The following is a 25,847-nucleotide window of genomic DNA, read 5'->3' as shown; positions in this document are numbered from 1 at the left end:
GAACATTTTTCTAAGTCGCACCAAATCCAGAATCAGATCTGGATGGAAATAATTTCAATACCTTGTGTTGACATCATCATACAGAAGCTGTATACCAAGTTTGAAGTCAATCAGAACTGGAGTTTCGGAGAAAAAGACGATTGAAATTTTTGTAACAGATGACAGACAACGCCGACAGACGCCGCATGACGACAATAGCGTACAGCCTGTCGGCCAGTAAACTAACAGGGGGTAAAAATGGATTCCAACCACATAAAAGATTATGTAGTATTTTTTAATATGATTTTCATATATTATTATGAAATGTGTTCATAAATCTCCCAGAGTGAATTATCCTAGGTCTAACTCATTTTATTTCAGAGGACACAAACAGCTCAATTTGATCTCCAGTGGGTCAGGCCAATACAGTAATACTGTAACTTATACATGACCTCCATTTATTTTCTTCGTTTTAGTGTAAAATAGTAAAATGAAACGATCAAACTTTCTTTCCACAAAAAAATTTGAATAACCTGAACAAACATAAACAACCTCAAATTTCTTCAGAAAAATAAGTGGAATTGTAATTATCATTTATACTTCTGCATTACAGATCATTGTGGATCTTGTCATTATTTATTCTGCTGTTATTTTACTGGTCTGACCCACCAGAGATTACATCGAGCTATTTGTGGCCCCTGAACTAAAATGAGTTTGTTTTCACTATATTTTATTATTATTATTATTATTATTATTATTATTATTATTATTATTATTATTATTACCTCTGCCAAGGAGGTTATGTTTTTGTTGGCGTTGGTTTGTCTGTCTGTGTGCAAGATAACTCAAAAAGTTATGGACAGATTTGGATGAAAATTTCAGGAAATGTTGATACTGGCACAAGGAACAAATGATTAAATTCTGGTGGTGATCGGGGCTGGGGGGTGCCCACTGATCTGCCTTGGCAGAGGTCTGCGCTCTCCGAGTGCTTCTAGTTATTACTGTTACCCATAATGGGCAGTATTTTGGCTTAAGCTCATTTGGCTGTTTTTTGTTTTGTTTTGTTTTTGTCTGGAAAGAAGATGGGAGTTCTATTCTACAGCAGTTCCCTGTGGAGTTCTTACAAAAGTAGAATAACAAATTCATGGGGGTGAAAAAACTCTTATTTGCTGAAATGTTTATGAACAAACCAGCAAACCAGAATATTAAAGTGGAGACAAAATCCTATCCAGTGTGTCTGGATGATATTTCTTAACTTGTGGGTCATAGAGAATCTGTCATTCCTTCAACACGACAAAACTTGACTTATTTACTCAGAGGTCATCATTTTGCTCCAAATGAAACATTCTTTTTGTTTTTAAACAAAATATACCTGCTCCACTGGGAATTGTCTCCAGTTGTTTACAGCGTAGCAGGTAAAAGCTGTTCGTCCATGTTTGATGTAAACTCTTGGCTCATACTGGGCCTGTGGTAACAGTACACTAAAATCATGTTTTTAACTGGTAACTAGGGATGTAATGATTACCGGTATAACGATAAACTGCGGTCAAATTCCTGATGGTTAGTATTACCATTTAAATTCTAATTATCATGATAACCATGTTAGATTAAAGCATTTTCAACACAAACTTGATCTGGAAAATGGTCAAACAATGGCTATAAGGTGCCATCTTTAATGCACATTTGTATGTTTGATGTTTACATGTTATTATTTGAATGTTTCTGCCAACAGACAGTACATTGTGCCTATTATTTCATTTGTTTTTTTTTTCTTTTTTTTTCTTTTTTTTCAAAATACAACTTGGCTAAATTATTTCAGGTTGTGTATCAGTACTTTTTGAACATTTTGAGCACAATTTCAACAAGAAAAGCACTTGGAGAGCGCAGACCTCCGCCAGGACAGGTCTGCTTCCCATGCATGTTTGTTTGATTGTTAGCAAGATAACTCAAAAAGTTATGGACGGATTTAGATGAAATTTTCAGGAAATGTTGATACTGGCACAAGGAAGAAATTATTAAATTTTGGTGGTGATCGGGCCTAATGGGGCAGGGGCAAGCCCACCAAAATTGAATCATTTCTTCCTTGTGCCAGTATCAACATTTCCTGAAAATTTCATCCAAATCCATCCATAACTTTTTGAGTTATCTTGCACACAAACAAACATGCACACACACAAAGCAAAGCGATCCCAATTCCTCCTGGCCGAGGTAACAATACCGTGATAATAATGATAACCATGATAATTTTGGTAACAATAACAGTGATATGAAATTTTCATAACATTCCATCCCTACTGGTAACTAACATTTTCTGCTCATTTTTCTCTGCCATAGATAAGGTTTGTGTTCCCAGAGCTGAGTCACTTTTCTTCTGCTCTACAGTATGTGTCTGACTAAGGCCATTTTAATCTCAGGGTGTGGTCTGGTTCTCAGGGTGCACTCTCCACCATTATTTCAGTCACTAAGTGGAAATATTGATGTTCACCTTCCTTCCATTTTCTGTGTTCTGTAAGCATCCCACATTACAAGACCCCGCAAAATAACCCCTGTTCCAGAACAATAATAGAAGCTCCCAGATCGAACCTCCATGCTTCATTAAAGCTGTGTCAACACTGGAGATGTACTACCGGAAATAATGTATGTGGGTTGTGAAATATGGGTCCGCTGTTTCTTTCAGATTCACTTTTCCCATTGAAAGGAATGTGACAGGATGTGTCTGGTCTCCAACAGGGACAGTGGAGAAACCCACGAGACAGAAACAGACAATGAGTCTTCAGTCTTGTTCCTGAACCGTCCCTGCTGACAGTTCTGAGTTATTGCTCCATGGGTAGACTACAGAGTAACTGCAGGTGTGAGGAGATCAAATGTAGGGCTTTTGAAGACATTTTTCAAAGCGTCTATGGTCCAATTTAAGACCTTACATTCACTACATTCACATTCACATAATTAGCAGTACAAAAGGGCTTACAGTAAATGTCTTGAACCTGTCTTAAGCATGTTTCACTCTTGCTGATGTTACATTTCCATTTGTCTATGACTCATGTTTCTGCTCCTGACGTTAAAGCTGTTAAAGCTCGTACCTGAACCCACCACCCATGAATGATTACACTGGGTTATAAAAAAATGTTTTTTGCAAGTTGTCTAGGTTTTTTCAACTGAATTAGGACCATTTTGCACCGCTAAATCCAAAAATGACATCTGTTTTTCTCAATCAGGTCAGGTTTTTTTTGCTAATTTGATTCTCACAAAATTGATTACATTTTTGTGACTTTATCAGTGGATTTTTTATATAGTTCTCACCCAAAATAGGGTTTAAGAGAAAAAAAATCATTTTCTAACAGGATGTATTTCTTAAGTGTTACAAACTTTTCATTTATTCATTTTCTGAACCCGCTTTATCCTCACTAGGGTCACGGGGGTCGCTTGGAGCCTATCCCAGCTACATAGGGGCAAAGGCGGGGTACACCCTGGACAAGTCGCCAGTTCATCGCAGGGCTGAACATATAGAGACAAACAATCACTCTCACATTCAAACCTATGGGCAATTCAGATTAACCAATTAACCTATTAGTGCATGTCTTTGGATGGTGGGAGGAAGCCGGAGTACCCGGAGAGAACCCACGCAGACACGGGGAGAACATGCAAACTCCACACAGAAAGGTCCCACCCCCATCAACTGGTGTTGGAATCGAACCCAGGACCTTCTTGCTGTGAGGCACGAGTGCTAACCACTGCACCACCGTGTCGCAGTGCTACATCACCACAGATGTAGCAGAATACGTCAGGCTTATTTTTGCAAGATCTTCTAGTCAAAACCATTTCATTCACCTGTAATATTAAAAAAAAAACATTAATCATAAATTGGCAAAAGTAAAATCTTCAGAACTCATTTATTGCAAGAAATATGAAAGAATTTTGTATCGTATGATGTGAAAATGCCCATAAATGTAAGCAAAAATGTTAAAAAGGCAATATGTAGCATAGTTCAGAAAGTTGACCTGATTGAGCAAAATTAATGTGATTTTTGGATCCAGCACACCAAAATTATCCTAAATCAGCTCAAAAAACTTAAACAATAAATTTGTTGTTGACCAGTGTTATTGGAGGGGTCACTCATTCCCGACTCCATTATGATGAAATGATCAACGCTGATTCCACAGTTGACTACTTCTTTACAAAGATGATCAAAGCAAATATAGAAACATCATTTATTATTTCAGTGGAATTTTTAAGACCTGTGAGTGTCACATTTAAGGATTAATTATCCATTTTAAGGAGAACTAATTTAGGACAATCAAATGTAAGACTTTTTAGGATCTGCAGAGACCCTGGGCTTTTCTGTGCGCTGCAAATTGTTAGTTCCCAACAACACTGAAAGGTCAACAACCCTCCTAGAGGTTAAAAACCTGGACCCTCACGACAGTCTACCAGACCTGAACAACCCTTTCAGATGCAAGGTCTAAATCCACTTTCCTGTCCAGTACTTGGATTTTCTAAGATTCTTGTATCTGCAGTAAACATATAAATATGCAAAAGCAAAGACCACGGTTAGACATTTGATGGTGACATTTCAATATGATGGAAGTGATGAGTGTCTACTTACGAACCCATGAAAAAATGCGTAATGGTACATGAAACACAGTAATTATAATTTTCAGTTTTCAGATGCTGTTTGGTTGCAATTAGGCAATTAAATACTGTGGTTAGGTTTCAGAAAATATCCCCTTTCAGAGTCAAATGTGTGTATATGGCACCCTCATGTTGGATGGATGGATGGAATATAAGGGTGGATGATAGAATATACGGATGGATGGATGGATGGATGGATGGATGGATGGATGGAATATAAGGGTGGATGATAGGATTTATGGATGGATGGATGGATGGAATATAAGGGTGGATGATAGAATATATGGATGGATGGATGGATGGATGGATGGATGGACAGAATGTAAGGATGGATGGATGGATAGAATGTAAGGATGGATGGATGGATGGAATATAAGGGTGGATGATAGGATGGATGGATGGATAGAATATAAGGGTGGATGACAGAATAAATGGATGGATGGATGGATGGATGGATGGATGGATGGATGGATGGATGGATGGATGGATGGATGGATGGATGGATGGATGGATGGATGGATGATAAAACAGTGATAACAGCACATGCCTCACGTACCTTCGGTTTAAAGGAGGATGATCAGGACATTGTTATTGTCAGTGACTGCTTTATTAGGAAAATATTAGTTCATTTCATTAAATTGCACACTTGTAATCTATAAAATTATCAAAAGGCTTTGAACCAGGAGTTTCATTTCATAGACAGAAATCAGAGGCACAGGGGGTATTAAAAACATAATTAAAGCAGAGGAGCAGCTCCCATTTCATGATGTTTGCCCTTGGGTTGCATTTATGAGCAGAGCAGATCCATGTGCTGCTCCTGTAATCTAATTGAATGGCTCTGTGCTACATTACCAGCCCAGTAGGAAAGAAAAGTAGCAGCTGGAACTGAAATATTACGAACAGTCTTACACAATCCAACCTCTAATCAAAGCATTCAGGGAATTTGTTATTAGAAAATTTTGTGAGATGAAGTGAATTTCCTTTAGATATTTTTACATTTTTCTCCACATTAGGTCCGTGTTAGATTTGCTAATAAGAGTGTGACAAAATATCGATATGGTGAACTATCACGATATTTAATCTTATGATGGATTATCGATGCGCTCTCGTTGCGTATTGTTTTTTGTTTTTTTAATTATTACTAAAATACATCTGTTATAAACTTCTTTCACCATCATTTCACTTCGTCCTTAGTGAGTGGAGTCAGTTTCACATGTCCTCCAGGGGGCGCTCCTTGTGCGAGTGGCTGAAAATTGGGCACAGAAGAAGAAAAAACAAACGACGCTAACGTAGTGGAGTCCAGCAGTGAAGTTAAACTGAAACATGCACCGCTATCGTTTAAATCCAAAGTGTGGACTCACTTTGGCTTTTATAGCGTGGATGGGACAAAGCCGGAGAAGGACTTTGAAGTGTATAAGAAATAAGAACGGTTTCAAAAATACGACACACGGGCGGCACGACAAACATGCACACTGTTTTCTGAAGGAGTTTAAAATGAGACTGATCTCATGAAATGGTGTTGTATGTCACACTGGGGTGCTGTAAAGGCGGGGGGGGGGGGCATGACATATTCATGGGGCCCAGCATTCCCAGGGGGCCCATTGAAAAGAGGAGGGGGCCCAGTGGATATATGTAAGAAGCAAGGTTCTAATAGTTTTGGATTTTTCATTCTAGTTCAGTTTTATTTAGTTTTGACTTTTTTTCTCTAATTCAGTTCGTTTTAATTCGTTTTTAGAGCAGGTTTGCTAGTTTTTATTAGTTTTCATTTTTTTCTAAATGCTTATTTTAAATGTTTTTTTTATATCTTTTCTCTTCTTCTCTGTCGTATTCAAATAAATCCCAGACAGGACTCTGCTTTCTCCCAACTTTAGTCTCCATGTTTCCAGGTAGAGTGGGGACCAGAAGACAACTGGAAACCACAAGTGACGAGAAGTGACGGACCGTTAAATATCATATGGTGCCAGCAGCTAAAATTGCTTGAGGGAGATAAATCGATTTCATATCAATCCGACTTTGAGAAAGACGAAAACAAAGGGAATTTTATCCATAATTTTTATACGTTTTAGTTAGTTTTGTAAACAGACAATACAGTTTCAGTTAGTTATCGTTTTTTTCTTATTATAGTTTTATTTCAGTTAACAGAAATGTTTTTTTCAATTCTGGTTTTCGTTATTTTGTTAACGATAATAACCTTGGTGAGAAGTCGTGAAAATTTTGTGTAAGCTCCGGCACAACAGAGGCATAGAAGCCAGAAGTCGGAAGTTCAAAGCATGTTAAGATTCACTTTGGGTTTATGCCAGTTACGGTAGTTACAGCAGTTACAGAACGCACCCCTCACGTATACGCCTCTAGAAACACACGGATATATTGTAGGTTATTCAGAGCAATATATCGATAATCGCAGTATCACCATATTGAGATATTATGGTTATTGTGAGCCATGTATATCGTAACGTGAAGTACCCTGATATTCCCAGCCCTATTTGCTAAAACAGATTTGTAGAAAATGTTTAAAACTTCAGTTTGTGAGCATCCATGTGGGCAGAGAAAATGTAGAGACTGAAAAACTATGGCGTCACATCCCATTTTACTCATGTCTATTATTACTTTGTGTGATGAAGCTGCACCTGAATCCTTAAATCCAGGTGTGTAAATCGGTGTATGACCTGCAGTAGATGGTCAACACAGACACCTTTGAGACAGACCGGATGGACTTAAACTAACTTCAGTTTATAACTCCACTTGTTGCTGCTTTACCTTCATGACAGATTAAAGCCTCTACATGTGCTCTATTCAGTATTATTCATAATGTCTACAGTTTGAAGTTTACAGAATCAGAGCATTTGTACCAGTTTGTGAGATATTATATAGAACCAAGGTTGCATGGATAGAATTTTTCTAAAAGAAAAAAAAAAAAAACATGCCAAGAAATCATCTATTTAGAGAGGTATGTGTGTTATTGTGGGCAGGGCATAAATCTGCCATTAATCCATGGATGTGAGGCCGTCACAGCTTGGCTTTTCCAGGTGCAATCTGGAGGTTCTGCAGCTTCATAGCCATGCCCATGTTCCCTGTGATCTTCAGCTTCCCTTTGAAGAACGCCTGACGGGAGTTGAGAGAGACAAACAAGCAAACATAAGAGTATATTGAAAAGCTGAACGTACGTGACAGTTTTTGTAGTGTATTGTACTAAAAGCTGTGTCATAGAATCATTATTTCTAATATGAAAAAGACATTTATTACTTGGTAAAAAATGAGGAATAAAAACATGCATCTAAATCAGTATGTCTACCCACTTAATTGTTACATCAGTATTGGTTCAGAATTTCTCCATGTTGTGGGTTTATAGTTTCTGGCTGTGGCTCACTTGGTAGAGCAGGTCGTCCAATGACCAAAGGGTCGGCGGTTCGAATCCTGGCTCTGACTGTCCATATGTCAAAGTGTCCATGGGCAAGACACTGAACCCTGAATTGCTCCCAGTAGGGCCTGGCAGCGCCTTGCATGGCAGCAGCTGCCTGCTGGTGTATGAGTGTGTGTGTGAATGGGTGAATGTGAGGAACTGTAAAGCGCTCTGGGCACCATGAAGGTGTAGAAAATGTTCTATATAAATTCAGTCCATTTACCATTTCCGGTTAAAATGCAATGTTACATGATGTAGCTCAGTGGTTCTCAAATGGGGGTACGCGAAGGCACTCCAGGGGGTACGTGAGATTTTAAAATATATTTAAAAAGTAGCATCCATGCAAAAATCCTATAAAATAATTATAAAATTAAAAAAATATTTCAGGGAAATATACAAGTTCATAAAATTAATTTTATATTCCGTAGGCTATTCAATATCATCATCCTAAAAACCCAGAGTCTCCCCCATACCAGAATGGGTCGACCCAACCTGTTATATGCCACCTAGCATCACCTGTCAATCACTTGAAAACTCAAACAATGGAGTTGTGGTTGAAGCATAATTCTTTTGAAAACCCGGAGGGACAAGTGGCAAAGAAGGCTGAACCAGAACCGGCAAAATTCCAGCTGTATCTTGAAGATTGTTTTATTTGGATTTACGTCCGCAAGTAGCAACCCACCCAAGTCACTGTGTTTTTTCTGTGGGGAGAAACTAGCTAACGGTAGCATGAAGCCAGCACATCTGCAGCATCATCTGAAGACAAAACATGGATTTCACATTGATAAGCCACCTGACTTTTTTAAGATGAAACTGTCTGAATCCAGATCATCTCAAGACATGATGAGGAATTTTTTTTTTTTTTTTTTGGCAGTTTCTGCTTTTATTTAAAACTAAGTTAATGATTTCTTTTTGAGAACAGATCTTTACTATGATCCCAAAGGAGGACACTTTATGTTGATAATTATTTTTATGGGCACAAATCTTTATTTATAATTAAGTTAATTATTTCTTTCTTTTTTTAGTTATATCTATTTTATTTCCAAATAGTTCAAGAGAGACCACTACAAATGGAGTTCCAAAGTTTAATAAATCAGACACTGATGGCACAGCACTCTGTTTTAAGTCTTTTTTTTTTTTTTCAACCAAAAATGCTTTGCGCTGGTTAGGGGGTACTTGGCTGAAAAAATATTTCACAGGGGGTACATCACTGAAAAAAGGTTGAGAACCACTGATGTAGCTGATAAATACACACCATTTGTGCGTTCAACTTTCCCGTCATCAAATCCAGAAGATCTGCGTCACTCGCTGTTAATGTGCAGTCTGCCTTTATACCTAAAAGGAGAACAGCAGAGGCATCAGAGGTTGGAACATCTCCACATCCCCCACATAATCAACAACCATTACATGCTCCTGATGGTAGCTTCGATTCACTGACAGCAGGAGTTGAGTAATTTCAGAGAAAGGCACCTTGAATCACTACAATTTACATACACAGAAAACTCAATTGCATGAGAAACAAAAGGGCAAGATGGATGGGCAACATACAGAACTCCAATATAAACCACTTCACATACATTACTGATAATTTTATAGGAAGTGTGGTGAAAATATACTAAATGGTTTTCCAGTCATGTTCTGAAAATCAAAATGACAGCAGGTTCACAGAGGAATGTGTCCTTGTATTTTTTGCCAAATAGACAAAGAGGCCACATGCAGAACAATAAATGAATATTTCCTTTTCTTAGGAAGGAAGACAAACGTTAAATCCATAATGTTGTGTTGTACATCAAATTAAATGACACGCTACAAACCGAATGTGAGTCATACTTAATCTTGTTCAAAGAGAAAGCACTCCAGAGAACACTTGACATTTTGATTACATCTTCCATTAGTGTTGAAATACAGTGTGGCACAAGAGTTCTTTGAACAACAATTCAGAAAACCCTTATGACTCAAGCTTTCTCTACTCTGATCTTGAATGGGTCCACTATGTTCATGCCTCATTAGGACAAAATATCTAAATGCCAACGTGAGCCTGCAGCAGAAAAACATTTTTCCATCAAGCTAAATAAGCAAGATTTCTGCCCCGGGCATGATGGTCATATATACTATGATGCTTGAGGCGAATGTTAAGGTTAGATGAAAATATTTTCTCATCAGTAGATCAGATGTGGCTTGTGAATACTATAATGTACAATATTTCTGTGATGTCACATCAACAGTTGTTACTGTATGGAATTATAACTCCAGGTAGGAACTTTATATATGTACTCTGTAGCTTAATCCTCTGTTGACCTAAAGGGAAATAAAGGAAGAAGTCTGACTGATGCCATGTATGTAGGTATTTCACTCAGTATCTTTATAAGGTTCTCCCACCATCTTATTTATAACAAGAGGTGCCAGGTACAACAAACCCCGCCCTTCGCAAGTATTGTAGTTTATTTTGGCATCGATCCAGCTGAGGTCATCATGTATATGCGTGTGATGATGTCAACGTATCAATTACTCCTATATATGTGCCAAGTTTGAAGTAAATTTAATCAAAATTGATGTTTCTATAGACATTTGAACTGTCGCCCATGATAAGAAAACAGAAGGAAAAAAAAAAAAGATTTAAAATGTTCATAAAAAAAATTGAACTTTGACCTACTGTTCCCAAAATGCAATCACATCTATTCTGGGTCACTGGCAATATATAAACCCAATTTGGCATGAATTCAACAAATAGTTTTGCTGCTAGAGTGTTAACAAACAAACAAACAAACAAACTGAACCAAAAACAAACTGAACCAAAAATAAACTGAACCAAAAACAAACTGAACCAAAAACAATACCCCTTGCCTCCCCTTCAGGGGTGTGTGGTAATTATACTTAACTAGCCATTCAGAATCAGCTATTAATAGAGCTATTCATTCAATGGAGACATTTTTTTTTAACCCCACGGGGCCTTTGACAAATCTGTCAGAAAGTGACCTGATAGGATGAGAACCACAAAGAAACAACTTTTAGAGTCAAAGAAAGTGACCAAACGCTAAAAGCTAAAAGCACTGTTGTTGATTTCTCCACTGGACACAGCTCTAAATGAAAAGAATGAAGTTTGATGCTGAAATGGCAGCGTTTCTTCTACACAGGTGAGTTTAATTATGAGGTTTATGAACATTATTAGGCTTATTCTGTGATATTATTGTCTTTGCTAAGTTGCTGTTTGTTGATCCATGGTTCAGACTAAACTGTGACAGTTCTGACCTTGTTCCGATGATTCCAAACAGATCTTTAGTGCAGCTGTTGACAACACAAACCATACAGAAAACAGTTTTATTGTGGCAGTTTTCTGTCTAAAAACAGAGCTAAGCTAACAGAGCTATGATGTAAACTATCAGCAGATGCAGCATGTTAAGATCATACGACAGTGTTATTTTGACTGTGAAAATAAGTGGTTATGTGTTTTAGTTTGAAGAAGAAAACTTGATGATTCCATGATACAGATGTGTGTAAACAATGAGCTTTAGACTTTATTTGATGCTTTAGTTTATTTGTTGGTGTGTTCTGGTATTTAACTCCCCCTCGCTGCTTTGGAATATTGTTTTTCAAAAAGAGATTTACCTCAAAGTAATAACCTTAAAAATAATTCATCTTATTTCAGCCCAATGTCGATAGAATAAAATGATTTAGTAATATTATCACTGTTGAGTCATTTCGCTTCTTTACAGCCAAAAAGGCACCAGTGTGCATAATTTGACTGCAGAAATATGTTCGCAATGAATATATCACAACAGAAGGTCAGATTTTAAATGTGCTGAACAAGAAAAAAAAAAGAACTAAAATGATACCTCTATCTTTTACCTTCACACTTGTACAACTACAAATGTGTGAGCATAATGTCAACGGTAATTTTTATTGTTATAGTATATGTTCCTGTTGAAGAGAAAAAAACAAGAGCATGTGATAAAGAAAAAACATCTTAAATAATCATCTGAAAAAGCACAACGTGTTCACTGAAGTCATCTCTTTCTTTCCATCTTGTCCTTCTCACGTTGCAAATACACCAAAGATCAGAGTAAAAAAGAATTACTGATGTTTTAAAGGATAATTTTTCTCACACCTCAGAACATCTTTGGATTTTCTAACAATTCAGTAATTTGGAAAAAGGAACACTGAGCTCTGAAATAATGATTCCAAACTTAATGAAAATTAAAGGTGGGTATTTATGACAGAGTAGTTACGTGAAAATGTGGGTTTGTGTGCATGTAACAAGTGAGTGCACAAAGAGCTTATTAAAACTGACTAATGCCTCAAGGATATTGATTAGAGATCAGGATGGTTAAAGCACTGTGTCTGTTCTTTGCTCTCAAAGGGTTTTAGATCTGTTTTAATGCCCAGAGAAGCTGCATTATTAGTCTTAAAATCCATCAGAAGAATACATTAAGGGTTTTTCACATGTAAGATTCACGTGAGCCCAATATGTTGGAGGTCTTCTAATGGTACCTAAGGTCGCACAATGTTGATACTTCAAAGGAGCAGAATATAGACACTGAAGAGCTAGAAAATCCAATGCAGATCCTCAATAAAGAATCAGAGTACAGGTTGGTATGGATACAGAAACAGACACACTAGGGGAAGCAGAGCTAAGCGATATATTATCTTTTCAGCGTTACAGATGATTGTTTTCCGACTGCATGAACTGAAAACATCACCTTCAAAACAGCACTTTCTTTACTAAAACTATTAAACTATATGCCATACATGACTGGAAAGAAAAATTAATACATTACATGAGTCAAACAAGTTGCGTTTTGCATTTATGTTGTGCAAGAATGATCTCCAGATGAATAATCTCTATTTTGCGATGTTGTCATTTTTCACGATTTTCAGAAAGCAAAAACTAAATTAATTAAATGAATTCAATAAATTACCCAGTGCTACAGGGAAGGTCATTTTGTAAGTTACATTATGATTTATTAAGCCCAAATCAGGAGAAAAAAATAAAAATAAAAAATAGGACCAATGGCCCTGTAGCCTACCGGCCAAATTCAAAGCTTTGGGAAATGTATCCAGATGCCATTTATTATCACCCAGTTCTGTGTATTTATTCTATTACAGAAATAGCCCATGTTTTGCTCATATTCCAATCAGATCTGTACAAAATTCAAATTCCAACTTGATATCATTGATACTTACTGATTCATTGGATCAATCCACTTCCTATCTGTTATAATGGAGAAATTTTTCAGAGCCGCATCAAATCCAGAATCAGATCCGGATTGAAATAATTTCAAACCCTTGTGTTGATATCATCATACAGAAGCTGTATAACAAGTTTGAAGTCAATCAGAACTGGAGTTTGGGCGAAAAAGACGATTGAAATTTTTTCCCCATAAGAGCCCATGTTAAATTTTCCGTAAGTTCCGGATCCAGAAGAAGATCCTGATCAGCATGTGGACATTATGTTTTGGTCATCTCCCCATCAGGGCTGGACTGGAGAAATTTCAGCTTGATATCATTTATATTTACTGAGTTATTGCATCCATCCACTTCCTATCTCTTATAATGGGGAAATTTTTCAAAGTCGCACCAAATCCAGAATCAGATCCGGATCCAAATAATTTCACTAGCTTTTGTTGACATCATCATAAAGGAGCTGTATACCAAGTTTGAAGTCAATCGGAATTGTAGTTTCGGAGAAGAAGACGATTGAAATTTTTGTAACGGACGACGGACACCGACGACAGACGCCACATGACGACAATAGCTTACGGCCTGTCAACTGGTAAGCTAAAAAGAAAGAATGTGAAAATATACACATTTTAAGACTTACAATAAAGATAAATGATATGACATTGTGTCATGCAACTATATAGAAGGAAAGTAAAAATACATCACAGTAATGGGTCTATACAAAGCCACAGAACAGATCAGCTGACTCATGTCTGATCAGTAATTAAAGCCGACAATCACATTTTTTTTTTTTCTCTTCTACCTGCTTGATGACACTTCTGCCATCTACACCAAAAACATCCCCTGTGATCCTCTACAGCCTCAGAGAAGGTGCAGAAGTCTGGCCTCCTCTCCAACAATCTAAAATTCTATTTTGGTAATAAAGTAACTTAAAAAGGCAATTTCAGAATTTACCATAATATACATGTCAGAAAATATGTCAAAAGACTGAACTACGCAGTACTTAATGGTGGAGTTAAACTATTCAACTGATTTACCAGTGCATCAGGAATGGGGGTTCTTCAGCCTACATACATATACATTTTTGTGTGTTTTTCTCTTCATTTAATCTTTCCTATGTGATCACTTGTTTTCACTATTTATTATAATGGTTTAATATTTTTCAGTGAAAATCTGCTATTTTTTTTATATTTAATTCACTGACCATGTAGATGTTCATAAAAAGTCAGGGTAAATTCAAAGGTTGATACATAGGAACACAAAAAAACTAAAGAGAAGGTGACTGTATCAGCAAAAGTATGCAAAAAGTGTGCATCCAGTATTCGTATATCAAACTCCATGGGTTTTACTGGTGAATCTATGTTGCAGAAGATGATGGTGTTTCCATGTTCACTACGGAGCCACTAAACATCCAAATGGGTCATATCTGACGACCATGAAAAGCTGAGAAACTGCATTTTACCTGAATTATGTACATGTAACGATAGGATTAATGGGTCAGAAGGTGTTAAACATTTTATATCAGTAGATGCATTTGGTTGTTGGAGGCTATTTAGGATTTTGAGTTTTAATGTTTGGGGAAACACATTTTTCTTTGAGGCAATAACCTTTGAATAGATATATTTCTGCTTTTACAGAGATATCATTAAATTCAAGATATTTTATAAGCAAGCCAATCATCCCACACCATCATGGAGAGTGTGCTCAAAACCGATCACTCACCCTGTAGTTTACTGAAATTGCCAACGTCAAAAGAAACCGAGGCAATTTAACTGTCTAGTTTTCATAATGACAGTGTTCAATCTGACCTGAGGGTTTGTCAGTGATGGTTGATAGAAGCTTCTAATATTACTTTTACCCCACTTCCCATACATACCAGGGTCATTGCTGACAGTGCCTTTGCCATTTTTCACATCCACAACCCAAGTCGCCTCTTGGCCCTCTGGTCCGTCCTTCACTTTGAATGCAAACACTCCACCGACCTTCTTGACCAGCTGCTCCCCTTCCTGCAAGGAGACAAGATGGCCTCTATTAAAGAAATGATTTTTACACGCTCCTTTCTTTTTCAATAAAAGTGACGTTTGTGGATGTAGTGAAGGGAAGGCGAGGCAAATGTATTCATGGAGCACATTTCATACTCAAGGGTAACACAAAAAAACAAATTATCGAAACAATTAAAGCAAGTAAGTGACGGTGCATTGAGCAGAAACAATGAAACAGACTAACAATTGAAATAACTTAGGCGGGCATGACATGGAAAATCTGCAATGTGCGATAACATTTTTCAATAATGCAACGACAATACATCCTACAATAAATAATTAGTGAAGTTTGTGTAACAGTTGTACAAGGACAGATGCTGCTTTAAAAAGTGTACTGCTGACATTAACACTGAGCAGCCACAATCACTGAATACAAAAATGACGCTGACACGAAATTAACATCAACTAATGCATGACCTTTGTGTCCAGGGTTCCACCTGTGGTACTGTTTTCCCTTCCATTATAATGCTAAAATGCAGCACCCAAACCAAATTTATGTAAAATCAGTAATAAGAGAAAACTAACCCACTGGCTTTTCTCTATTTGATGGAGTTGCCCTGCAGTGAACTTTTGTTTTTTAAAGCTTTTTATTCTTTATTTATAATCAGTTCCACTCCTTCTATTATTTTCCATGCTGGACAAATATGGTAATTATATCAATAATTAGCATCTCAAATTATATTATGAAGTTTTACCGAAAATATGAAATTTACTTGTAAGAGGCCCATAAACCCCCCCAACCATAAGACCAAGTCTTCATCAAGTTAGGGTGTAATCAGGCCTGGACTGGGTAATCGGAGGACTGGGACAATTCCCGGTGGGCCGGTATAATATTTAGGCCGCGAGGGCCGGAGTTCACTTTAAATATATATATAAACATATATATACAATTTTTGGGGGGTTTTTTTGGGTGGGGGGTCAGTCATGGCACTGGGTTGATCACGTAAACTGCAACCGCTGTTCCTGGGCCCCACCCCCTCTACTAGCAAGTAGACCCAGACGCACCGTGACGTGATGTAATCTGTCCTTGCGTACGGTTAGTAGCTCTGTACTGTAACTGTGGAGCATATACCATCTGTGCTCTGTAGGCTGTGGATGGTCAGCTGTGTTTGCTGTTTGAAACATGTATAATAGAAAGAGCAAGGGTGGCGCGGAGAAGGCAAGAATGAAAAAGAGGAAAGCTCTGGACGCAAACGCAGCCAAATGTGACAAAATCGACAACTTTTTCACAAAAACGACCTCCCGGTTGGAAACAACTAATGAGGACGATGAACCGGGTAAACCACCTTTCAAGTTAGTTAATTATCGAGTCAATGAATTGTGTGGCATTGTGGCGTGTAACATAACGTTATGCAATTTAAATAATAGTATGATGCGACACCACATAACTGGGAAACTTTGTCTTGTAGCTCCTCAGAGTCAGAAAGCAGATCCAGCAGCAGACACCAGCCATGAGCCCACAAGTCCAGAGTGGGCAGGTAGGACTGCTCATAGACGGAATATTATTAGAATAAATAGGCTCCAATGAAGAGTATGGTGTAGGCCTGTTCAGTATGAAAGGTGCTCTGAGATGCTCCAGGATTCAGCACTACATGAGTGAAACTGACACCAAGGCTTTGAAAAATAGAAGATGTGTGTTGAGAATTATGAGCATTTTTAAAATGTGCTTTAGTGTCAGAAGCAGAGCCAGTAGCCAGTAGTGATGAGGGGATTGTTCCTGTCAGGATGGAAGGAAAAGGTGAGCTGTTGGAACAGACTGTGTGAACAAGCATGAGTTCCAGTAAAACCACTTTCTGTACCCAAACCATAGTCCTGACCTATTTTAATTTTTATTATTAAAAGTGAGACAGTAAATACACAAAGCCCACAACTGAAAGGCAATAGCATAAAGTAATATCAAATAAGCCTGCATATTTTGCCAATGTAAATATCTGAATTGGTTCAGTAAGTCAAAATGTCTGTAGATATTATTTTTTATTGTGATCCAGGTGCAGGCGAGTCTAGGGAAACTGGAGGAAGAGTGAAAGGGAGAGCAGAGTCTGCTGATGACAGAGGAGCAGCTCAGCAGCACAACCCTGAACCACTAGGCACAAATGAGACAGATGAAGAGGAGTCTGCTGTTAGCTTTGATTGCTTTGCTCGCCCTCAGTCACAGGATATACAGACAGTTTTTTCTTATCATCCTTGTCAAACCCCTAATATCACTATACTAAAAGTTTTCAATAGCAAAGATGGAACAAACCACAAGTAAGTTGTGATGGAAATCTTGTGTTGCAGAGGATACGAAAACGATAGAGTTATTAGAAATTGCAGCAAGCTTTATTTTTTATATTATTTTTTTATTTAATATTTTTATATATTCTTTTATTTCATTTCAAACATTTTAAAGGTTTGAAAAATGTTAACACTTATAAGAACAAAAATATAGATTCTGTTATTGTTGTGTTGTGAGGAATAATAATGTTGGAGATGTCGATGTGCACTCACTGTTGAAATAAATCCACATTGTGAAGCAACCTTTACTTGCGCTGAATTGGAAATATTTTAGAAAATACACTGAATTACAAGGCTTTGCAGAACAGTGTGTAGACCTAACATGTAAGGTTATAATTCCATGATTTTAATAATAATTGGTCGTGACCTAAAGTGGGCCAGTCTGAGGTATGAATCTCCAGGGCTGAAAATGAGTCTCAGTCCAGCCCTGGGTGTAATAGACATGAATGCAACCAATCAAATAAGATTAAATTTACCTTGAGAAACCTCAGAAAAATCTTGGATATGCAAGATGTTAACGTGCTGAATTGGGAGACATAGTATGAATTAGTGAAGTTTCAGGCAATATTTTGTGACGCATTTACATCGTAGGTTCATGTCACATTGACGAAAAATCGACCAAATTTTAGCACAAATATGAAGTTGTTTGTTTGTTTGTTAATATTGTTAATATTGTTGTCGGAAAAGACAAAAATAAGCCCTTCCGCAAACTATTTTTTAAAGGGGTCATATTTTGCTAACCCCACTTTTATTAGCTAGTCTTTGGTTCATTTATTTGTGTATTTGGACCTTAACAGTTCTTAAAGTTTGAATTTGAACCCTCCAGGTGCTGCAAAGCTATCTTCATATTAATTCCGGCAAAAATTGAGTAGATTTCTAAAGCCCGTTTTAATTCATTCTTAATTTGTTACGTTTTATGACTAGTTACGTCACGACATTTGCACATATAACATCAAGACTTCTGACGATCATTTCTCAGAGTATGCCATAATTGTTTGTAGGGCTGGGTAAAAAAATCGATTTCCTTTTAATTTTGCGTAATCGATTAATTTTGGAGGAGATTGATTTTTCAGAGCAGGACCATGAGTAAACAACCCGGAAACAGCCGACGCGGAAGTGCGGCCAGCTCTGTCTCATGAGCCCCTCGTGGAGACAGGGCGTCTTGGTTGTGCTTGCGACAGTTCTGGCGCGGGGGGAACCTGGAGGAAGGGTGGGGAAAACCCCTTCGCGGGAGGTCCTCCCAGCCTCAAATTCGAACCCACAGTGCAGAGGAACTGGCCAGCAGCGGAGGGTCACGGAAGCCAGTCGTTCTAGAAATATTAACTTGGATCACCTGTGGCTGAGTGTGGAGTTAGAGGAATAGTAAAGCGGAAATCACCAAGCTCCGCCCATCCTCCCCCTCCAGTGAGTTTGTTGTACCAAGGGCCCAACATGAGTCTGTTTCAGGGGGGCCAAACTGGTGTCAGTGCCCCAGGGTGACAGTAATGTGCCTTAAGGCTGGAAGCACCAGGTATAAAACAGAATAAAGATGACGAAGAAGTCCGTTCTGAGCCGCTGGAGAAACATGGACATGTTTGTGTCCTGTTCATTATTTCAGAGCAGATTCATCTGTTTACTGATGAAATGTCAGATTTACTTCCTTTCTAATATTGTGATATTTAAAATGGTATTTAAAGGTAAAAAGAATACTTTACTGTAATATTGTGATTCTCATTTTCCTCTCTGTTAGTATCCATTCCACCATTTGTCCAGTGTCACATGTAATGTTTTGATAAGCCTTAAGTGTGTGTGTCTGTTTCCTGAGATTGAGCAATTTCTGGTAAAGTGGTGTGTGTGTGTGTGTCAGGTCAGCTTGACCTGAAATAAGGACGAAAGGAAATTCTCACCAAACTATGGTCAAAACAAACTCATTAATCTGGTAGCATCATATTTGGCAAAGGAGCATATCACGCACGTAGTGAATGGTCAGATTCCTTTTATGGTAGAAAGGATGTGCAGATGTTGTATAACTCTCCTGTATAAAACCTAGTGTCAAATAAAGGAGGGGGAGAGATATCACTGGATGAGCAAATTCTTGAGTCTGTGTTTTCCTTCTTAACAATTTACAACAGTATCAATCTGTGTTGCATGGCTGCAGTAGTCAAATAATCAGGTTACAACTCAAAATTGTACTTTGGTATCACTAAATGAATCTGAATCAATCAATTAATACCGAATCGAATTGCAATTAATCAATTCAGAACCTTATGAATCGATATCAAATCGATTAAGGAAATTGGCCATGACATCCAGCCCTAACTGTTTGTCAGCGGCAGCGGTTGTAGTAAAAACTGAAAATATGTCCAAACTTCAAGCTGATCACCTAAAATGTTCAGTTGCTGGTTGTATTAACGAACACAAGTGGCTGAACAGGACAGAGCAGCACAGCGAATAACCTGGAGGGGGTTGGGTGTGAAGTGGCTCATTTGGATTTAAAGGGCCAGCGCTCAAAACGACCTTTCTCATGTCATTACTCAGAAATAGGGTTGAGCTTAATTAATGAAGAATTCAGGCCCAAGCATAGCATTTACAGTTTACAGGGTGGGGAAGCAAAATTTACAATATTTTGAGGCAGGGATTGAAAGACAGTGTATGACCAATTATTTTATTGAAAGTCATGAGAATTTATTTGCCACAAGAAAATTTACATAATAGAAAATGTTTTTATTCTATGTGTCCTCCTTCTTTCTCAATAACTGCCTTCACACGCTTCCTGAAACTTGCGCAAGTGTTCCTCAAATATTCGGGTGACAACCTCTCCCATTCTTCTTTAATAGTATGTTCCAGACTTTCTCATAATAGTTTTGCTCATAGTCATTCTCTTCTTTCCATTATAAACAGTCTTTATGGACACTCCAACTATTTTTGAAATCTCCTTTGGTGTGACGAGTGCATTCAGCAAATCACACACTCTTTGACGTTTGCTTTCCTGATTACTCATATGGGCAAAAGTTTCTGAAAAGGTATGGATAATAGTGTTAGGTATGATTATGACATCAATATATGTTTGGTTTCAAAACAATTGACGTAGTGCCTGCTGAGAAAAAAACAACTAAATGTTCATTGTAAATTTTGCTTCCCCACCCTGTAGACCACAGGGAAATGTTTTAAAATGCAGAACTGCATTTAAAAAAGCAAAATATCACCCCTTTAATAATACATTCAGTCACATCATCAGAACAAATCACCCAATCGCCACCCTGACAAACAGCAATCACACACTTCACTGTGGTAAAATCCAGCATCATTGTCATCAACTCTGTTAACGCAGACTAATCAGAGCACATGAACCACACAAGAGTCCAAATCAATACAAGAATGCATTTCTCATATATTATCCTAACACCGTACGTCTTCAGGCATTTCATGATCTCTACGGTACACATCCTCCCACAAATCATTAAACTGGCTCTACTCTGGAGTCTTTGGCTTTGAGGAGGAGATTATATATTGATGAAAAATCAATACTTCACTTCAGGCATCCACATTGATGAACATATTGCAAATACTGCACAGGTGCACAGATAAATACTATTAAACAGACAGCCCCTGCTCTTGATCTAGATAAAATACTCTGAGAAATACCTCTGTGACCACATATCAATATTACAATGCAGCACTCATTGTTTTCCATTTTGTTGTAAAGGTTGATTCACTGGGTCAGCTCAGTATGAAGGAGTGATGAAAGCACATGGAACACGTTAAAGGTCTTTACACACAAGAGTTGTTTTTATGGTCGGAAAAAGAACGTGTGAAAGTACTTGTGCGGTATTTTATTTTTTCACCATAAGGTTGGTTTTTCTGAGTTCTGGCATAGAAAAGCATTGACCAATCATTAGTGTGAAGTGGAAGTTACGTTACAACAATGGACGAAATGAGGAAAGACAATGGACACAGACCCAGAGGGACAGCAGAGAGTGGACATAGACTAGAGGGACAGCAGAGAGTGGACATAGACTAGAGGGACAGCAGTGAGTGGACACAGACTAGAGGGACAGCAGAGAGTGGACATAGACTAGAGGGACAGAAGAGAGTGGACATAGACTAAAGGGACAGTAGAGAGTGGACATAGACTAGAGGGACAGCAGAGAGTGGACATAGACTAGAGGGACAGCAGAGAGTGGACATAGACTAGAGTGGACATAGACTAGAGGGACAGCAGAGAGTGGACACAGACTAGAGGGTCAGAAGAGAGTGGACGTAGACTAGGGGGACAGCAGACAGTGGACATAGACCAGAGGGACAGAAGAGAGTGGACATAGACTAGAGGGACAGCAGAGAGTGGACACAGACCAGAGGGACAGAAGAGAATGGACATAGACTAGAGGGACACCAGAGAGTGGACACAGACTAGAGGGACAGCAGAGAGTGGACATAGACTAGAGGGACAGCAGAGAGTGGACATAGACTAGAGGGACAGCAGAGAGTGGACATAGACTAGAGGGACAGAAGAGAATGGACATAGACTAGAGGGACACCAGTGAGTGGACACAGACTAGAGGGACAGCAGAGAGTGGACATAGACTAGAGGGACAGCAGAGAGTGGACATAGACTAAAGGGACAGTAGAGTGGACATAGACTAGAGGGACAGCAGAGGGACAGCAGAGAGTGGACATAGACTAGAGGGACAGCAGAGAGTGGACATAGACTAGAGGAACAGAAGAGAGTGGACTTAGACTAGAGGGACAGCAGAGAGTGAACATAGACTAGAGGGACAGCAGAGAGTGCACGTAGACTAGAGGGACAGAAGAGAGTGAACATAGACTAGAGGGACAGCAGAGAGTGGACGTAGACTAGAGGGACAGAAGAGAGTGAACATAGACTAGAGGGACAGCAGAGAGTGGACGTAGACTAGAGGGACAGAAGAGAATGGACGAAGACTAGAGGGACAGCAGAGAGTGGACATAGACTAGAGGGACAGCAGAGAGTGGACATAGACTAGAGGGACAGAAGAGAATGGACGAAGACTAGATGGATAGAAGAGAGTGGACGTAGACTAGAGGGTCAGAAGAGAGTGGACGTAGACTAGGGGGACAGCAGAGAGTGGACATAGACCAGAGGGACAGAAGAGACTGGACATAGACTAGAGGGACAGCAGAGAGTGGACATAGATTAGAGGGACAGAAGAGTGTGGACATAGACTAGAGGGACAGCAGAGAGTGGACATAGACTAGAGGGACAGCAGAGAGTGGACACAGACTTAGAGGGACAGAAGAGACTGGACACAGACTAGAGGGACAGCAGAGAGTGGACATAGACTAGAGGGACAGAAGAGACTGGACATAGACACTGGACATAGACCCAGAAGGACAGAAGAAAGTGGACGTAGACTAGGGGGACAGCAGAGAGTGGACATAGACCAGAGGGACAGAAGAGAGTGGACATAGACTAGAGCGACAGAAGAGAGTGGACATAGACTAGAGCGACAGAAGAGAGTGGACATAGACTAGAGGGACAGCAGAGAGTGGACATAGACTAGAGGGACAGAAGAGAATGGACAAAGACTAGATGGACAGAAGAGAGTGGACGTAGACTAGAGGGTCAGAAGAGGGTGGATGTAGACTAGGGGGACAGCAGAGAGTGGATATAGACTAGAGGGACAGAAGAGAATGGACATAGACTAGGGGGACAGCAGAGAGTGGACACAGACCAGAGGGACAGCAGAGAGTGGACATAGACTGGAGGGACAGAAGAGAGTGGACATAGACTAGAGGGACAGAAGAGACTGGACACAGACACTGGACATAGACCCAGAAGGACAGAAGAGAGTGGACGTAGACTAGGGGAACAGAATACAATGGACATACTGTTGCACTGCCAGTGAGAATAGTTGTGATGAAAGTATTTTGTGCCTTTATGTTTGTTAATTTGTCACACTCTGGGGAATCTGGTGGTAAATGCCTTAAAGGAGATTAAAAAGACTGGAGAAACTGAAGGGAGGGAACAGTCCATTTTCTGACTTCAGTAAATGCTGCTTAGAGAAGTCCTGTAATTCTTAATGTACTCTAAGTGGAAACAAAACAACATCCCCACTTGTGTCATTAAAATGTACTGTACCTTTCAAGGGTCAAAACGCCCATTGCCAAAAACAGAGGAGCACTAACACAACTGACCAGTACTTCAACAACTACATCATTAACGGCAGTATCCACGTAAATGCTAAAAATCAGTCCAATCTTCCTCTGCTTCTGTGTGTTGCTTGGCAACCATTCTGCTAAATGTCAGAACTACACTGTTGATGAAATTAATGTTACTTGTTTATGAGGGGCTGTATGGGAGATTATTCAGAATTACCATTCACACACACACATGAAATGCACTCACACACGTGAAATATGTTCTCAAACATTTTTTTTTTACTTGAACAGGAAGTCATTTTACTTCAACAGGAAGATCTTTTTTTCCACCCAGGTTTTATTTTGTTTACTGGTGTATTTCCTGTTTTATTCAGCTACCAGAAGATTAAACTATTTTTTTTTAATGTATTTATTTTATTTCATTTTGTTTATTTATTTTTCATTGAAAAAGATTAAACTGTTGCAGGTACTGCCAAGCTCGTACTGATGTCAGCGAACGATTTATCTGAAGCAGCGACATTGCTTCATACTTTGTTAGTTTGAGCACAGACACTGACAGCTCTGGCAAATGCATCTACAGACGAACCAGGAACCAGGAAATACACCAATAAACAAAACTGGAGGGAAAAATAAACCTTCTGGTTCCTGCTTCTCTGCCTTCCTGTTCAAGTAAAAAAATTTATATTTGAGAAAGTATTTCATGTGTGTGTGAATGGTAATTCTAAATAATGTCCCGTACGGCTCCTTATACTTGTTGCCAACAAACTACTACATTTTTGTAGTGGTGTATTTCATTTTAGAGACCTTGCCTGGTCATTTCACATCCGCTTAATGAAGGAGTTCACTTGAAGGTTATAGTTTTAGTTTGTATGAAGGCGAAGGTCGAGACATGGTTGGTTGTTTTTGTGTTGATTATGTGTCTGCCTCTATGATATGTGTACATGCTGATTAACCTTGAACATGTAGGAGGCAACCCACCCACCAACCACGTCATACTACACTGCCACATTAAATCAATCTGAGAGATGCAGCGCTGGAGAACAGTGAGTTAGTGCAGTGAGTTTTACATTTGGAGTCGTTATTCATCTTATCGCTTCAATGGCCACAGCATACAGTCATTACATACAGATCTTTTGTTTTTCCTGGTAAATTACCAGTTTTATGTCATGGAAATAGTTGTGAGGTAAAGCACTGCTTAAACTATGCAGACTACAGTAGGAAAAACATGTCACTAATGTGGTAAAAGGACCATCAAATGCCTACTACTGTAAAAGAAAGAAAGAAAGAAAGAAAGAAAGAAAGAAAGAAAGAAAGAAAGAAAGAAAGAAAGAAAGAAAGAAAGAAAGAAAGAAAGAAAGAAAGAAAGAAAGAAAGAAAGAAAGAAAGAAAGAAAGAAAGAAAGAAAGAAAGAAAGAAATGGCCTGATTCGTGTCTGATTTGTATCCACATTTGACTGATCTGTATATGAAACACTCTGACCAGGAAGCAGATATTATATAAGATATGGATGCCTTTAATTAGTTAAAATCATGCCGTTTCCCTGAGATTAAAGTTTGTGTTGTTACTGTGTGCTGCTCTACCTCCTGTAAATGTTTCTCAATCTCTTTGAAGACCGGGTACGCTTTAAAGCCTTCCAGACTGTTTCCTGAGCTGGTGGGTATTGCAGCAACAGGGGCTCTGGGAAGAAAAACGTCAAACAGTTACATGATGAAAACACATCGAACACAAACTCCACACCAAGAAGAAAGGCTGGAACCAATGATGTAATTACTTCTCTAAGGAAAAGATTTACTGGCACTTGTTTATGTTAAACAAAAGGTAGATTAAGACACTTGCGTTGGGAACAGATCTATGTTTAGAATAAAGATCTCTGAAGTTATGCCAAAGATGCAAATGTATTGGATTACAGAGATATGCAGTGAATGGACTCATTGCGATAGATTTGTGTGACCACTAGAGGGAGTAGTGAGTTACTCTGCTGGTCTCCCATAATGATAAAAACTAACACCATGGGGCCTTTGACCAAGGCATCAAAAAGTGACCAGGTAGGATGAGAACCAGTAAGAAACAACTTTTAGTGTCAAAGAAAGTGACAGAGCACTGTTGTTGTTTTCTCCACTGGACACAGCTCTAAAAGAAAAGAATGGAGTTTGATGCTGAAATGGCAACGTTTCTTCTACACGGGTGAGTTTGATTATGAGGCCTATGAATGTATAAAGTTATTAGCC

General features: G+C 38.6%; 1 protein-coding gene across 1 annotated transcript in view; it reads right to left on the bottom strand.

Moving 5' to 3' along the window:
- Positions 1–6,772: 6,772 nt before the first annotated feature.
- Positions 6,773–25,847, bottom strand: part of scp2a (sterol carrier protein 2a) — a 36,470-nt gene continuing 17,395 nt past the window's right edge. The window contains exons 13-16 of the mRNA XM_030161172.1: positions 25,200–25,296; positions 15,063–15,192; positions 9,264–9,343; positions 6,773–7,710 (exon numbers count right to left, since the gene is read on the bottom strand). Of these exons, the coding sequence (XP_030017032.1) occupies positions 7,615–7,710; positions 9,264–9,343; positions 15,063–15,192; positions 25,200–25,296 (403 nt within the window). The 3' untranslated portion in view covers positions 6,773–7,614. The remainder of the gene's footprint in view (positions 7,711–9,263; positions 9,344–15,062; positions 15,193–25,199; positions 25,297–25,847) is intronic.

Source organism: Sphaeramia orbicularis, chromosome 17 (assembly GCF_902148855.1).
Source record: "Sphaeramia orbicularis chromosome 17, fSphaOr1.1, whole genome shotgun sequence".
In the NCBI taxonomy this organism is placed as follows: Eukaryota; Metazoa; Chordata; class Actinopteri; order Kurtiformes; family Apogonidae; genus Sphaeramia; species Sphaeramia orbicularis.
This window is presented reverse-complemented; position numbering and strand designations above follow the sequence as displayed.